Source organism: Myxine glutinosa, chromosome 3 (assembly GCF_964187855.1).
Source record: "Myxine glutinosa chromosome 3, kmMyxGlut1.1, whole genome shotgun sequence".
Lineage (NCBI taxonomy): Eukaryota > Metazoa > Chordata > Myxini > Myxiniformes > Myxinidae > Myxine > Myxine glutinosa.
In genome coordinates this window covers 26,627,920-26,646,195 of record NC_136263.1, presented here as the reverse complement: position 1 = coordinate 26,646,195, position 18,276 = coordinate 26,627,920, and the positions used below count along the sequence as shown (strand labels likewise).

The 18,276-nt window shown below is 44.3% G+C and overlaps 1 protein-coding gene across 1 annotated transcript in view; it reads left to right on the top strand.

The window, feature by feature from the left end:
• Positions 1-16,751, top strand: part of LOC137423724 (spondin-2) — a 44,028-nt gene extending 27,277 nt beyond the window's left edge. Inside the window, exons 3-6 of the mRNA XM_078773782.1 lie at positions 2,974-3,280; positions 3,528-3,725; positions 7,971-8,483; positions 14,732-16,751. Of these exons, the coding sequence (XP_078629908.1) occupies positions 2,974-3,280; positions 3,528-3,725; positions 7,971-8,483; positions 14,732-15,111 (1,398 nt within the window). The 3' untranslated portion in view covers positions 15,112-16,751. The remainder of the gene's footprint in view (positions 1-2,973; positions 3,281-3,527; positions 3,726-7,970; positions 8,484-14,731) is intronic.
• The last annotated feature ends 1,525 nt before the right edge of the window (positions 16,752-18,276 follow it).

Here is an 18,276-nt window from a genome sequence, read left to right as displayed (position 1 = left end):
CTTCCCGCTCTCATACTTTTATTTCCGTTCGGTGTAGAAAGAGATTGACATATCGTTCGTCTGTTTTCAGCTCGTTATCTTTAAGCTTCCTTACGTCTCGCCACCTGCTACACCTCTCTGAGTTACGAGGATTTATGCAACGCACCCCGAGTATCGCAACGTCACTCCATTTAACTTTTTAAAATGACGATAAAGACGTGAAACCCGTGGAACATCCACGGAAGGGAGGATGTGGTTTATGGATCGAGTGTACCATTATGGATGGCATAGGGGAGCGCTCATGGGATCTTCTTCTTCCGTTAAGCTCCAATTTTTTCTCTTTAAGACTTAAGTTAAGTCCAATCAGTCCTCTCTGCTCGAAGTGCTCAGGCCATGCCTTCCCGCTCTCATACTTTTATTGCCGTTCAGTGTAGAAAGGGATTGACATATCGTTCGTCTGTTTCAGCTCGTTATCTTTAAGCTTCCTTACGTCTCGCCACCTGCTACACCTCTCTGAGTTACGAGGACTTATGCAACGCACCCCGAGTATCACAACATCACTCCATTTAACTTTATTAAAATGACGATAAAGACGTTTCCTTATATATCCTAATTTAAAATGTTCAAGGGAATAAAAAGACCATTTGGTTCACACCACCCATGTTCACACCACTCGACTGTCCAATCAGCGGATGGCTCGCTTCGCCTTCGCCCAGCAGATACCAATACGATGGCGTCGTAAGATGGCATCGTATCGGCAGTTATTCGGATGCTTTTGGGCCCCAACGTCGGCTAATTCAGATTTTTCGAGTATGGCTGTACGTGATAAACAAAGAGCACGGTTCGTAGATCGTAAATCCATTAGTGCCGTGGGCATCGGGTCACTGGGTGCGGCGTAAAAGGGATAACAAAGTCGAGCCCTTACGGTATTATTATATAGATAATTGACAATAATAATAAGGATAATAGCATGACCTCCTCTGCCACTTCCAGAGGGAGCGGTGCACAGTGTACTCGTATTTCTAATTTTTTGTGCTTATACACCTCTCACAAAATTTCTCAAGTAATTAGTCAATGTAAATGTATTGTGAAAGACCACCATGGTATCCATTTTGATATACTATGAGTTCAATGTGACTCACAATTATTAACTCGTGTAATCATATTAAAATACACCATTTGTGTCTGTCCATCTGTCTGATGAATTTTTGACGCCAATACATTCCGTCCTTACTTATCCAATCTCAACCAAACTTGACAGGATGACCAAGGGTTGCATAATGAAGGTTGTAGCACATTCATTTGCCCCCCTCCCAGAGGGAGTTTTCTCTCCCGAACGGGTTTCCCTCGCCATTGCCGTCAATGGGGTTGCGTGTTGAGGTGTATATCAATCTTAAATTAGCTTTATCGTGGCGTTTTTCCAAATAAGAAGATTTATCATGGCATTTTTCCAAAGACGCTTTGAATAACAAAATTAATGATAATCGCATATTATTAATGTTATTACAAAACAATATTAATACTAATAATGTCCCACTTCCTCAAGGCGTTTTTCCTGCAGTGATAACGTGTATAAATAGCTTATAGTTATAATGGTGTTTCCGTGTGAGCAGTGGCTTCTACAGGAAGTAAAAATATTATAAACCACAAACACGTATGCTTAGCTTTTTAAACAGTCGCTAATGCTCTTTATCTTACTATAATTCACCAAATGTCTGTCCGTCTGTCTGTTTGAAGGTACCGTAAAAACTGCTGAACCGATCTCAACGATATTTTGGGTGGGTAATCCTGGGATCTTGAGGAGTAAAATAGGCTATTTAGTTTTCCCAATTTCAGCTTTAGTCTCCAGCATTCTCAGGTTTGGACTCCCGCATAACATTCGCGTTCGCATAACGTTCATTGTTCTCATTGCGACGATGCTGCTTTCCCGGGTGCCGCACACGGCTGCACCGATCGCTGCACGGCTGCACCGATCGGACTCGGTGACCTCGGACAAAGACCTTTTATAAGGACACGGGTTGAATCCCTGCCTGAGAGAATTCTAACCCATTTCAACTGAAGGAAACACGTATCGGGAGTACATAAAACATCGCGATTGTGAACACGATTGTCGATCACGATTCACGATCACGATCACCACGATCATAGTGTATCAATCACTGTGGGACATTTGGTGAATTATAGTAAGATACTGTTTAGATTTTGATGATTTGCGTGTGATATGATTTAACGGATGTTTATATGAATCGTTTAAAATAAAATAAAAAGCCTTTAATTTCTGATATTTTACCTTTTCATTTGGGCCTCCCAATTGAAGCCCCTCTCATAGGGCGGGTACCGTTGCTAGTAACACTAAATGAAGAAATTTGGAGGAATCCCGACATCCGTGAAGTAAAGTTTACTTACAGAACTGAGCGAAGATCTATGGTACTCTATATAACCCACAAATGTTGAGTTAAAAAGCATGGCCCTTTCTGCCGCTACCGAGGCATTTTTCGTAGCGAACTTTTGAAACTCGCTCCCGCTGTTTAACACGAAACTGAAAGGGAAAAGCTCGGGTTGTGCTCATTTACCAAGCAGCTAGCTAGCGCTTGCCAAGCCAGCCGTTCCTTAACGGTTTTGAATGGAGTGCTTGCTCAAATGCTTAAACCACTTGGCGATCTCTCCACAAGAAACTTGGTAAATGAAGACACACACTGTTCTTGAGATCCAACCATAGATCGACTGTAATCTACATACCCCAAAGAGGAATGACCCTTCCTGCCGCTCCTGTAGTGAGCGGGTGTACTAGTATATCAAAATGGTAATACATTCACAAAATTTTCATATTTCAACCTCCAAATTGGTTTCATGACGACAATTTGGCAGCAAACAGGAAATTATAAACAACAAAGTGCATTTTTAAAGAGTTTATTGAAAGTTGGAACTAGTCCATGTGTGCACATTACATGATACTGTATATTGGATATGGATGATATGCCTCCATGATCACAGGTTTCTGCTCTGGTCCGGTTGGTTCCGAGTCCAGACTGGTTCGTTGGAGTCGAGTCCATGGACCTGCGTTCTCCCGAAGACCATAGGTGGGTTGCTCAGCTCCAGCAGGACCTCCTGCCGTGGGATGCGGGTACCGACAGTGGCTTCACGTTCTCGTCTCCGAACTTCGCATCGAACCCTCCAGAAAGCGTTTCAAGAATCACTGCCCAGAAACCTTCTCATCCTGCAAGTTCCTTCTACTATCCTCGACTCAAAAGCCTTCCTAGAATAGGCTACTTGGAATTCAACTTTGTACCCGGCATTCCAGGTGCTGCGACGGTGCTTCTGGTTACGTTTTGCTTTCACCATTTGCTGCAGTTTGTTTGTTTAATATGGTCATGGTTTTACTTTTTACACGGTTGCTTCTCCCAGGACGCTTTAACAATCAGCACGTTGAAGCTCGCCCAAATTCCAGCAACCTTTTATACAAAGCTTGCACGCTTCTTTGTTAGGCCCATTTGTTTTCTCAAGGTTTTGCTTGCTCCTTAAAACTCATGTCTAGTTTGTGTGTGCAGAGTCATGGAGCACGGGGATGGAGAACTCCAGCGCGAATACCTTTGGCCAGACGGTGGAATTCGGGCTAAACAGGGTGCGCCTTGATGAGAAAAATACTCTTCAAAGGGAAACAAAATGGCTGGACGAAGGGGACGAGGTCTTCAACATCATCACGACGAGCTTGGACCAAGAGGACAACACGACTCATGTATTCAAAAGTAGGTTGAAGGATATTTGAGGTTTTCTTTTTGGTTTTAATCCTACAAGTCTAATTATATTATGTAAAATGTTTTTTTTGGGGGGGGGGGGGGGGGGTTGTGTTTTTTTTTGTATACAAGATCGAGGCTCGTGAAAGAGCTAACATTAATCACAAAAAAAAACGGACACACAAAACATATCATAAGGGGAGCGATAGACAAGATGGGGAGAGAGGGGGAAGCACAAGTACAACATTTGAGAGCAGGGACATCGGGAGATCTGTGGGAGGGAGAGAGCCTGGGGGGAGGAGGCGTGGGAAGAGGGGTGGGGGTGGGAGAGGTTAAAAAAAAAACCACTAGGACACAGCAAGGACTTCCAGGAAAGAAGTCAGTATTTCCAAAAAGTGGATCTGGGGTGAATTAACGGGGGTAGAAAAGATCAAGGTTTTGGATGGGGGAAGATAAGAAATGGTGGTGAACAGCTGTTTTAAAGTTTTAAAGCGTTGCGCAAAAGTCCACCTTAAAACACCTGGACTCCCTCCACTATCTATCTATAATTCCAGTAATCTCTGTCTGTACGTTTGTTTGTCTGTGACCGCTGTTTCTCGACAACCACGGGTCCGATATACTTTTAACTTGCCAGGTATATTGCTGGGGACCCGAGGATGTGCCTTTTCAAGGTTTCATATTAATCGGACAATTACTTACCGAGCTATGTCCAAAAAACGATTCAACCAATCAGAGAGCAGCGAACGATCGCGTGTGCCGGCGTTGCGAATGGACCAAACCATTCCATGTAAATAGAGGGGGGGGTTCTGTGGTCGTTGCGAATGGACGAAACCATTTCATGTAAATAGAGGGGGGGGATTGTCACTGTACTCGCAAGCCGTTCGCCGTTCGCTTTGGCGTTGCGAATGGACCAAACCATTTCATGTAAATAGAGGGGGGGGGGGGGGGATATAATTTTAGATAGATATATAGTACGGGCATATATATAGTTTCCGCTGTTTCTCGACAACCACGGGTCCGATATACTTTTAACTTGCCAGGTATATTGCTGGGGACCCGAGGATGTGCCTTTTCAAGGTTTCATATTAATCGGACAATTACTTACCGAGCTATGTCCAAAAAACGATTCAACCAATCAGAGAGCAGCGAACGATCGCGTGTGCCGAACGTGGAGGACACACTCTGCCTCGGATGGCACATTTGAGAGCGTATTCATTTATTTCACGTTTGCAAACTATGTTGGCGTTAAACTACGTTTTAAAACTAATAAAAACGAATTTGCGATTCATTCGCTTTCCTGCGCGTTTGTGCACGCGATGGCGATTTCTTTACCAAACTCCGGAAGCCGTTCGCTTTGGACCAAACCATTGCATGTAAATAGAGGGGGGGGGTTCTGTGGTCGTTGCGAATGGACCAAACCATTCATGTAAATAGAGGGGGGGGGATTGTCACTGTACTCGCAAGCCGTTCGCCGTTCGCTTTGGCGTTGCGAATGGACCAAACCATTTCATGTAAATAGAGGGGGGGGATATAATTTTAGATAGATATATAGTACGGGCATATATATAGTACGGGCATGCCCTAGTTACTATAAAGGTCTCAATTTATCCTTCTTTATTATGGATTGGCCCAGTGCTTTCAAGAACTCGCTGGTTGGGCGTGGAAGCTCATTCGGGTAGGAATTTGTAATTTTTCTGATTACTGGTGCTAACTCACGTACTCGTCACAAAATCCACCTTGGGATCTTTGACATCCACCAGCTATTGCTAGCAGATGGGACACCCGGCTTATCGTCCAACCGAGGGATGGTGATGTAACACCCTGCCTGAATAGCACCAATCTGAAAGTTTGTAGTTTTGTCAGGAATCGAACCCACATCATAGTTCATACAGTTCATAGGTAAGTGTGCTGCGACTGTTACCCCAGCACCATCCAAACTAAAATCTACTTTTCAGGTTTAAGTTTCTTCTGCTGTTGAACATGTTCTCCAGGTTAAGTTGGACTACCTTTCTCCTGTTGTTAATGACTGTCTTTCTCAATATATTGTTGTTTTTTTTAAACACTAAGCCTTTGAACATTACTCCATCGTAAAAATGATTATCATTGTGATACAAATCAACACCAGTAACTTCCACCTGGTTAGTTATACAAACCAACACCAATAACTTCCACCTGCTTAGTTATACAAACCAACACCAATAACTTCCACCTGCTTAGTTATACAAACCAACACCAGTAACTTCCACCTGGTTAGTTATACAAACCAACACCAATAACTTCCACCTGCTTAGTTATACAAACCAACACCAATAACTTCCACCTGCTTAGTTATACAAACCAACACCAGTAACTTCCACCTGGTTAGTTATACAAACCAACACCAATAACTTCCACCTGCTTAGTTATACAAACCAACACGAATAACTTCCATCTGCTTAGTTATACAAACCAACACCAGTGACTTCCACCTGGTTAGTGATACAAATCAACACCAGTAACTTCCACCTGGTTAGTGATACAAATCAACACCAGTAACTTCCACCTGGTTATTGATAAAAATCAAGACCATTAATTTCCACCTGGTTAGTGATACAAATCAACACCAGTAACTTCCACCTGTTTAGTTATACAAACCAACACCAGTGACTTCCACCTGGTTAGTTATACAAAACAACACTAGTAACTTCCACCTGCTTAGTTATACAAATCAACACCAGTAACTTCCACCTGTTTAGTTATACAAACCAACACCAGTAACTTCCACCTGGTTAGTTATACAAACCAACACCAGTAACTTCCACCTGCTTAGTTAACAAATCAACACCAGTAACTTCCACCTGTTTAGTTATACAAACCAACACCAGTGACTTCCACCTGGCTAGTTATACAAACCAACACTCGTAACTTCCACCTGCTTAGTTATACAAACCAACACCAGTAACTTCCACCTGGTTAGTTATACAAACCAACACCAGTAACTTCCACCTGGTTAGTAAAACAAACCAACACCAGTAACTTCCACCTGGTTAGTTATACAAACCAACACCAGTAACTTCCACCTGGTTAGTTATACAAACCAACACCAGTAACTTCCACCTGATTAGTGATACAAATCAACACCAGTAACTTGCACCTGGTTAGTTCTACAAACCAACACCAGTAACTTCCACCTGGTTAGTTCTACAAATCAACACCACTAACTTCCACCTGGTTAGTTCTACAAACCAACACCAGTAACTTTCACCTGGTTAGTTCTACAAACCAACACCAGTAACTTCCACCTGGTTAGTTATACAAATCGATACTAGTAACTTCCACCTGGTTAGTTATACAAATCAACACCATAACTTCCACCTGGTTAGTTATACAAATCAACACCAGTAACTTCCACCTGCTTAGTTATACAAATCAACACCAGTAACTTCCACCTGGTTAGTTACACAAACCAACACCAGTAACTTCCACCTGGTTAGTTATACAAATCAACACCATTAACTTCCACCTGGTTAGTTATACAAATCAACACTAGTAACTTCCACCTGGTTAGTTATACAAATCAACACCAGTAACTTCCACCTGGTTAGTGATACAGATCAACACCAGTAACTTCCATCTGGTTAGTTATACAAATCAAGACCATTAACTTCCACCTGGTTAGTGATACAAATCAAGAACATTAACTTCCACCTGGTTGGTGATACAAATCAAGACCAGTAACTTCCATCTGATTAGTGATACAAATCAAGACCAGTAACTTCCTCCTGGTTACTTATACAAATCAACACCAGTAACTTCCACATGGTTAGTGATACAAATCAAGACTAGTAACTTCCACCCGGTTAGTGATACAAATCAACACCAGTAACCTCCACCTAGTTGGTGATACAAATCAACACCGGTAACTTCCACCTAGTTAGTGATACAAATCAACACAGGTAACTTCCACTTTATTATTCAAAGTGAATCACTAACCCACCACCCAGTTTGCCTCCTCCAGGTAAGCCCTCGGCATGTGCACCCTTCCTTGTCTCTGTTCTCACTAATTGTTGAAGACCACACTCGCAGGTGATCATGTTATTTTGATGAAATTTGTCTCGAATATAATGCATTCCATTTGGCTGAGAGTGTAACTAAACCAAACCCGCAGTGGGTTGTTCAAGGTGCTGACGATGGCTCCCCTACTCTAGCACACAGTGGGTGATTTACTAAGACAAATGCCCACCTATTCCTTTCTCCGTTCATGTGTGTCTCATCTAGGACCTGCTGAAGACCAAGGGACGCCCCTAGATTGTGAGGTCTCGCCTTGGTCTCCATGGGGGTTTTGCAGTCAGTCGTGTGGAGTTGGTGTCAAGCGCAGCACCCGATACATCATCCTCGACCCCGCCAACGACGGACTTTTATGTCCTCCTCTCCACATGGAGTCGTCTTGCACGAAAGGGTCTTGTGCAATGGACATCCAAGCCGAGGTTCAGGGAAGCAGCACTCAGGGCTTGTTGAGATCACAAGCTGGACTTCACTCTCCCACCTCAACCTCATCTCCACAGGTGACAGAAAGTGGAGACGTCGATGCAAGGTTGACCAATTCCGCAGAGCCTCGCGTAACTGAGTCACAGTCTCACCGAGAAGTCACAGCTCTTTCAAAGCAAACCACAGAGAGTAAACATCTCCGAGTGGCACATCCTGGAGAGGATTTAAGGACTATGACAGTTAAAGGCGTCACAACAAAGCCATCGATCACTCATGTTCCTTTTGATCACGGCTTACCTTCAGGTAAGATGCTTCTTACACTAACCGAATGTTTGCACCTGTTTGTTCAATTTGAGACAGAGACGTCACAGCGACAGAATACCAGCTTTGTGTAGTGCACACGTCACATTGTGTGCTGACAGTCTTGTGTTTAGCCCTAAGGGGCATGCACATTCACTTTCACTAAGCTGACTATCCTGTCTGCTTGCATGCCTAAAATAACCTGCAGTAAGTTGTATTGTTGGAACCCATCTGTGGATCGGTCCCATCGGCCGATGGGTCTGACCCATCTGTGGATGCACGAGAAATGACAATGCAGACCCATCGGCCGATGGGTCTGCGCCATCTGCGGATGTGTTGTTCACCTTGAAGGAATGTGTTGACAGAATGGTGCTCTTCAATCAGGTACACAGTCATTGGAATTACATGTGGTAGGAATTTAACAGAGATGATTTTACATATTTTATGATTTTACAGATGATTTTACATGCTTATTTTTAGGTTCAAATAAACATACTCATCCACCATTGATGCATACACATTCCTTCAAGGTGAACAACACATCCGCAGATGGCGCAGACCTATCGGCCGATGGGTCTGCATTGTCATTTCTCGTGCATCGACAGATGGGTCAGACCCATCGGCCGATGGGACCGATCCACAGATGGGTTCCAACAGTATCATGAAGAAGCGTTGTGTAACATACCTTGACAAACTGAAGATCATTTGTTACGGATTCGTAACTTCCGTTGTTGTGGTTTTCACCCACTTGACATATTTCTGATATTATGTACTATTATTATTCTCAAAAGGTTTATTATTCACGAACAGTTATCCAAAGTTAAAAAGGCTAACTTTAAATGATACCGGAAACCGAACCGGAAGACGAGGGAGAGAAGAGGAAGAGGCGTGGCGAGCAAAGTCGGAGAAGACGCGTGACGTCGAGGCTCCGTAGCGAGCGTGGTCTACCGACAGTCGCGAGGGAATTTTGAGTTCCTTGAAAGGACATCCAGCGATAGGAATTATCGCTGGAATTGAGAAATCTGCGTAGCCAGGTTTGGGCGCTGAGATTTCGACGAATCCTCGCCTAGTCGCATCGACTCGAGTAAGAGCCGTCGGCCATTTTGAACCTCGCGCTTCGGACACATACAAAGGTTTTGCTTCGCCAGCTTTACCCCAACATCCTACCGTCTGACAGGGATGTGTGTGTGCGACCGCTTCGTCTCCAATTACGTTGCGGTTTGCTGAGTGAGCGGTGAAGGTGCTCCTCTGGACGGCACCTTTGTACAGTTTCGGCGGGGTGATCGCCATTGTCAACTGTACGCGATTCGGGTCTCGACTGGAGAGCGAGATTCGGGCTTCGACTGGATATCGTTCTCGTGACCGCTGGAGTGAATCACCCTCGCCTTGGAAAAGGTGACAGAGACATTGAGGAGTGTCCTTTTCACTCGCTGGGAGCGCAGTGAGTTATATGACTTTAGTGATGGTACTATCCTAAGCGATAAGGTATATAGAGTGCACTCTTAATTGCCATTTGTTGTACCGTTATTCTTGTGTGTGATTGTTAATACAATATCTGTCCATTTATAATCATTGGTGTGTGCGGTTTCACTATTGATTTCTAACACAGAGAATAACATATTTTTCTGCCGGGGCTCCTCTCGGGGTTCGGGGGTTTACCGAGACCAGGGGATCGGTGAGGAACCCGTAACACATTGTTGAACAAGTTGATAACTTTACGTTTCCTCCCCTTCCCCCCCAAGTAGTGCCAGGTACCCCCATCTAGTATCATACTAAAATACGCCATTTGGTGTCTGTCTGTCTGTCTGTGTGATGAGTTTTCACCGCGATACGATCTGTCGTTACTTATCTACTGTCAACCCAACTTGATAGGTAGATTAAGGGTCCTACGATGGAGGTTGTAGAGATTTCACTTCCCCTCCCCCTCCCCCCCCCCCACCCCCAACACCTCCCCTTTCCCACCACAAGGGGGTTTTCCCCGCCACTGGGGTTGCGTGTTGAGGTGTATATCCGTGTTAAGATAGCTTATCCTGACGGTTTTCCAAAGCCGCTTCCAATAACAAAAGTAACAAGAAAAAGCAATCAGAGATTGCAAACCCTTGGCAGGATGTATTTTCAGTGGTTTTTATGGCTTTTGTGTTAAAACAAATATGGCGGCCGAACCACGTGACCGATGACGTCATCATTTTTATGACGATGCCAGAATGCTTAAACCACTTGGTTATTGCTCGACAAGAAGCTTGGTAAATGAACACACACCCAATGTTCTTGAGGCCCGATCCTATATCTACTGCAATCTACATACACCAAAGAGAGGAATGACCCTTCCTGAGGCACAATGAGGAGGGGAGAGCACAATGAGGAGCAGACGACACAATGAGGAGGGGAGGTCCAATGAGGAGGGAACGACACAATGAGGAGGGGAGGGCACAATGAGGTGGGGAGGGCACAATGAGGAGGGGAGGGCACAATGAGGAGGGGAGGGCACAGTGAGGAGGGGACGACACAGTGAGGAGGGGACGACACAATGAGGAGGGGAGGGCACAATGAGGAGGGGAGGGTATAATGAGGAGGGGACAACACAATGAGGAGGGGAGGGCACAATGAGGAGCAGACGACACAATGAGGAGGGGAGGGCACACTGAGGAGGGGAGGGCACACTGAGGAGGGGAGGGCACAATGAGGAGGGGAGGGCACAATGAGGAGGGGACGACACAATGAGGAGGGGAGGGTATAATGAGGAGGGGACAACACAATGAGGAGGGGAGGACACAATGAGTAGCAGACGACACAATGAGGAGGGGAGGGCACAATGAGGAGGGGAGGGCACAATGAGGAGGGGAGGGCACAATGAGGAGGGGAGGACACAATGGGGAGGGGAGGACACAATGGGGAGGGGAGGACACAATGGGGAGGGGAGGACACAATGGGGAGGGGAGGACACACTGAGGAGGGGAGGATACAATGAGGAGGGGAGGACACAATAAGGCAAGTTCTAAAATCATGGCGTCATCCATTTTGTCCAAATGTTATACTTTTTATTTTAACTTTGTGCACCTTCTTAACTTTTCACAGGGGATTGGTAGTACCGCTCAGGGGTAGTGCACACACCTTTGAGACCTCTAGTCTGGGGTGTGTTGCTATGACTGAAGAACCGATCACATTTATACATTCCAGCCATTGTGCCGCAGTGATCACCTCACTAACAACGCCAAGAGGTGTAACCTTGAGCAGTACCGAGCAGCCAGACATGCACTCTTCTATCCGAACCTCCATCACACCTAGCACAGGTACATGATTAAGTAACCGTTTGGACGCATCTGTCACGCTCCACATGGAAGCAGTGTGTCAATGTTTGTGGTGGAGAGGGCCTCGCATATGGATGGAGTCATCGGAGTAGCGTTGACGGTCGACCACACAAAGAAATCATAGGCCTACATTGCTACGGAACCAAATGTATTCCATTGGGTTGTGGGTGACCAGTGAGGGCCACTGATTGTCGGGAACACAGAAACAGACATACATGGCAGCACCTCCACCAGGGCCGGAAGCGGGTCTGTCTGAGCGGAGCAGCGAAAACCAAGGAGAGACACAGAAGAGCTGGGGTCATCCTGTGAAAGATGGCCACAGGTCCTTCTGTTTTGTTGATCCTTGCTTCTTTATTTATTTATTATGGCGTTACCCTATGGGTTACGTCTGCTACAGCGTTTGTCTGTCCGTATGTACGTATGTCCCTTCCGCTGACATTTTGCGGATTTATTCCCTTTAAAATTCGTTTTCTCCGGAAACGTTGGTCCGATTGCATGAAATTTTCACCACAGGAGCTGTATAAATTTATACTCCTGTATAAACTTTTAATGATAATTATGACGTCATAGGGCACATGGTATGGGCGCCATCTTGGAAAAACCGAAAAACGTTGCACCTCTATATCTCCGCAACTGCTCCATGGATAAAAATTGAAAGGTAGCTCATTGTAAAGTACTCCCCATGGGGAATAACATATGTTAATGATGATGTCATAGGTGCCTTCATTATGACGTCATAAATCGACGAGTAGAACGCTTGATTCGATCAGTATGAAAATTATTGAGCATGATCGAGGGATAAATTGGTGGAGAGAAAAAATTGATGACATCATCGGTCACGTGGTTCAGCAGCCATATTTTTATGGCCAAGCCAATAGGGCATTAAGGTGTGGAACAGCGTTTGTCTGTCCATCCGGTGTATGTGTGTATGTCCTTCACAAACATCCACCAATCAGAGCTACGGATCTGGTCACGTGACAGGGGGACAGCAGATCCTCCACTCAGCAGATCTAAACCCAGCTGCACCGTTGTTAGAATATCGATCTTGTTTTTAACATGAAACCTTGAAATTTTTAAATAAAAGCAAGTCGATTATTTTTAAAACAAGATGGAACCCATTGACGTCATTGGGCTCTACCAGGTACAATTTTACATGCATTTTATATTTGCGCTTTTAGAAGCATGTGCATGTAAATATGTACCTCGTACGTACGACCCTAAATTTGTATCATCGGATGATCATTACTATGATGATGCACTCACGTGTTTTCTTTTTCTGTGGCTTTTGCAAGTTGTACAAGGTGGCACGTGTTTGGCTGAGCAGGTGAAGGATAAAAATTCTCTTTGTTCATTGACTGGTCTCGCAGCTCGGGTGGGCCAGTGAGTGCAGAAAGCAGGTTTATTCCAACCACTTCTGAAAAACCGATTTAAAATATTTCTCAGATTTAAGGGACAATTGCACGATTCATGTAAATGTACAGGGAATGAAAAATATAACCTCGAATGTCGATTCATTAACAGGTAATGTACGTAGAACATTGTATCGCTCGATTTCAGTAACACCACCTAGGTAAAAACCATTATGGTAAGACGAGCAACAGTACCTGCCCTATGGGCGGGGCTTCAATTGGGAGGCCCAAATGAAAAGGCAAAATATCAGAAAGTGAAGGCTTTTTTTTTATTTTAAACGATTTATATAAACATCCATTAAATCACATCACACGTAAATCATCAAAATCTAAACAGCATCTTACTATAATTCACCAAATGTCCGTCCGTCCATTCGAAGGTACCGCAAAAACGGCTCAACAGATCGCAACGATATTTTGGGTGGGTATTCCTGGGACCCCTGGGAGTAAAATAGGCTATTATGGTGCTGTGCACACACGATTCGTTTGCCAAGAAGGTAGGCCACCACGCGTTGTACAAACTGAAATGCTTTATTCATAGCTCGCACGTAAGCACTGGGCGGGCTCGACTATCGCACCCGCATATATGTCCCGAGGCCACGCCTTGCCCTGGGCGTGGCCGTTCGGCCGAAAGGCGGGGCATGTCCTCAGTTCCACCCTGCGCCTCGTGACGCCCTCGCTCCGGGCGTGGCCCGAGCTGCGCTTCCACGCCCGGACGCTCGCGCCACCCACTGGTGCGCGGAATTATTGCCCATTGACAATGTGTCCGCCACACTATATTGTTTTTCCAATTTTCCAGTTTTTCAAAACACGATGGAATAATATTTACTGATATGAACAGTGATGAGGCTTTTGTTGAAATTCTACAAATACTGTTTATTCTACGTACCAGGAGAGAGTAGATCGACTCCTGACGAACTCTTCCTGTATAAACGCGCGGCTCCAAAGTAACATGGCAGCGTGTGCAAAGCGACTGAGAAACAGGTGTAGCGGCCGCTTCCGTTTTACAGATTCGGCGCGCACTCTTCACACATAAACGTGCGACTGAGAAAGACGTGCAGCGGCTGCTTCCCTTTTGCAGAATTCAATCTTTTTTCAAAATGGGCGCCATGTACTGTTTAGATTTTGATGATTTGCGTGTGGTATGATTCGACGGATGTTTATATGAATCGTTTAAAATAAAAAAAGCCTTCAATTTCTGATATTTTGCCTTTTCATTTGGGCGTCCCAATTGAAGCCCCGCCCATAGGGCGGGTACCGTTGCTAGTTTGTAAAATTTCAATAAAAGACAAATCACTGTTCATATCAGTAAATATTATTCCATTGTGTTTGGAAAAACTGGAAAATTGGAAAAAATTTGGAAACACAATATAGCCTATTTTACTCCAGGGGCCCCAGGAATACCCACCCAAAATTTCATTGCGATCGGTTGAGCCGTTTTTTCGGTACCTTCGAACGGACGGACGGACATTTGGTGAATTATAGTAAGATGAAGTATGATGCAATGACCTCAATAATCACAATGTTGTTGCAGAATTTCCAGTGGAGGATCAGCAATCGGTGTCTCCAAGAAGATCAACATTGCAAATGCAAACTTTAGCGTTGGGTGACCCGAATGAAGATGCGGTGCCTGATGAGATGTACGTCATACGGCCTCCCAAAACACGAGGTCGCCTTTCGAAATTGAAAAAGGTAAATTGTGAAATGTCTCGCCCCACGTCATCGGGACCGTGCAGCCGAACCTGCGGATTTGGACTACGGAGCGTGAAACGCGTGGTGTTACGTCACGCCAGGAACGGTGGCAGGCCTTGCCCGACGTTACAACTCCAGGAAGTTTGCCTCCTTGCAGTGTGCGCAACATCTTCCTCTATGGAAAGATCAGAGATCATTCATATTTCAAGACCACTCATTTAACACTGCGACTGTCTCATATATGAGGTGTCCTCGTTAGTCCGTCTCCTGCACAGCAGTTTTGTAATCTCGGTTTTTTTAATCACTTCTGTCTGTGTGTGTCTGTGTGTGTGTGTGTGTGTGTGCGTGCGTGTGCATCTGTGTTTCACCAAAATTGTATTACGAGAATACGGAAAAGGTAAATTAATAATTTTGTCAAAAGCTCAAAGGACAACGTCACATAATGTCGTCCATTGTCCATTTTCATCCGATTGACCTGAAATTTTAAGAATTAGCATATCGGGTCACTGAATTGGTTCACCAATCAAAAGCTCGAAGCTCATTGGGGTTTTTTTCTAGATCAAAAGGTCAAAGGTCAAGACTGCATAAAATCCATTTTCATTTTGTGTTTTTAAAAAACCGTTTTCGTTATTTTGAGCGTACTGAAGAAGAAGAAGAAGACATCTGAATGCGAACGGGCTTTGTATTTTAAGATGCTTTCTTGTTTATTTTATAAAGGCCTTTATTTTATTGCATGCATTTGATATAATTTCAGAGAGAACATCAATGTTGTTACATATGGCCTATTTCCATTTTCGGTTGGCCTCTTTGCAATTCCCATTTGAGCACATGGCTCATGATTCTAATGGTATTCCTGGGTGCAAACCCCATATCCGATGGTGATTCGTCTGTTGTCTACCATTGCCATTGTAATTCATGTGGACTACACCGACGTCTGCTCATGTCCTCGACCGTTTGTGATCCATGTACAAGCTCTTCCATAATCCTCCGATCAGCGTAAGGATGTTTGTGGACTTTAAGAAAAAACACAACTCCCGGAATGTTTCCGACCCAAGAGAGGAAGTCCTTGGCGAGGTTTCAAATTCCTCCTTAGCATTCTGCAGCATTTTTCAATGTTGTCACGGTGCCATGGACACTTGGCAAATGACGTGGTGAAAGGTTATTCTGTGGCTGCAACAGGTATGCATTGTTACCTGAATGTTTTAAAGTCAACTGAGACCATCTTTTTTCTTCTTTTTTTTTTAAGGAAGTTGCTCACCTGTTCTGGCTTTGAGTGGTTAGCATGATGATTTTACCAAAACGAGTGTTAGCAATCAGACCATATTCCGATTATCAGTTTGGGGTACAATACTTTACGAGAGTTGAGCACTTTTTTATAACTTTATGATCATGGAGGAGCTACCTTGTAAGTACAAGGTTATAGGATTTCATTTAGATTTATAGATGAGATTTTTGTGTTGTGAACTTTGAATGACTGGAATATCTTGTATTCCCATATGGAAAGTTAAGGCATTATTATATGGTAAGGAAAATGTAGAGAAGATTGTAGAGGAATTTGAATATATCTACAACATCCTATTGCCTTGTTATCAGCCCCAATAATTCCTACCGTCTTACGAGATCTGCCGGGAACGTTTTTGGCCCAAGCCTTTCACAAACCCATCAGAGTGGAAGCTTTTTACAAGAAAATACACTACTTCATCAGATCAATTCAATCAATCAGTTTTTCTACTTGAGTGGGAGAGGGGTAGGAAAACAGTGCGACAGGAACACACATGTGCATGGACAGCTGGTTCGTGAATGACTTGGCCAAAAAAACGGCGACCGCCAAACCATGTACCAATAAATTCAACATCCCTGTGCCATCTTGTCGAATTTTTTTTTTTTTGATGTCAGTCATTGACAGCCGGTTCGTTGTTTCGACACGACGTCAGTGGCGAGACTACAAATGCGAAATCTGTGTCACAGGTGGAAACAAGTAATTTTTCCGAAATATCGGAAAGACGAAGGTGATGGCAAGTGGTAAAGCATGTGGTGAGGTGGAAAGAACTGGGAAGTGGCCATGTGCTGTGTGCAGGAAGGGTGTCGGAGTGAACTCCATTCAATGTACAATGTGCGCTGAGTGGGTTCATTGAAAATGTAGTAGTCTGAGAGGGTCATTTACCAGTGTGGCAGCTACATTCAAGTAAGGTGTGCACAGAGGGAGCTGCAGATGGAGGAAATGTTGAGTTGGATCTTGGAGACGGCGTGAAGCTCGATGGTGTGAAAACATTTTGTTACCTAGGAGACATGCTCAATGGAGAAGGTGGATCAGACTCGGCAACGGTTGCTCGAGTGAGATGTGCATGGAAGAAGTTTCGGGAACTGAGTGGCGTGCTGATGAGGAGGGGAGTGTCGTTGAAGCTGAAGAGAAAGGTGTATGCTGCATGTGTGAGAAGTGTTATGATTTATGGGAGCGAGACATGGGTAATGAACGTAGAGCAGCAACGAAGGTTGGAATGGGTGGAAATGCGAATGGTTTGATGGATGTGCGGAGTATCGTTGAGAGAGAGGAAGACAAATGATGAATTGCGAAAGATGATGAGAATAGAGCCTGTGATTGATGCTGTGAAGAGAAACAGGTTGAGATGGTTTGGTCATGTGTTGAGGAAGGATGAAAGTGACTGGTTGAGAAGAGTGATGGAAATGAATGTAGAAGGAAGTGGAAGACGGGGAAGACCGAGAAAGACTTGGCCAAAGATGGTGGAAGAAGAAATGCGGGCAAGGGGGTTAACAAGGAGAGATGCAGAAAATAGGGCAAGATGGAGAAGATCGTCATGGGGACCGCAAGGCTAACCCCCGCTCTAGCAGGGAAAATGGCCTTAAAATGCATGTTGTTGTTGTTGTTGTTGTTACGAGATCTGCCGGGGAACGTTTTTGGCCCAAGCCTTTCACAAACCCATCAGAGTGGAAGCTTTTTACAAGAAAATACACTACTTCATCAGATCAATTCAATCAATCAGTTTTTCTACTTGAGTGGGGTAGGGGAGAGGGGTAGGAAAACAGTGCGGCAGGAACACACATGTGGTATGGACAGCCGGTTCGTGAATGACTTGGCCAAAAAAACGGCGAACGCCAAACCATGTACCAATAAATTCAACATCCCTGTCCCATCTTCAGTCAAATTTTTTTTTTTTTGATGTCAGTCATTGACAGCCGGTTCGTTGTTTCGACACGAGGTCAGTGGCGAGACTACAAATGCCAAATCTGCAAATGTCACAGGTGGAAACCCTCACGTCATTTTCTCATTCTGCTTTAAATTCAATCTCTCTATATTTTCATTCCAAACAGCTTCATTCCAATCACAAATTAATACTATAGCATTAATATAACAAAATACAATGGTAC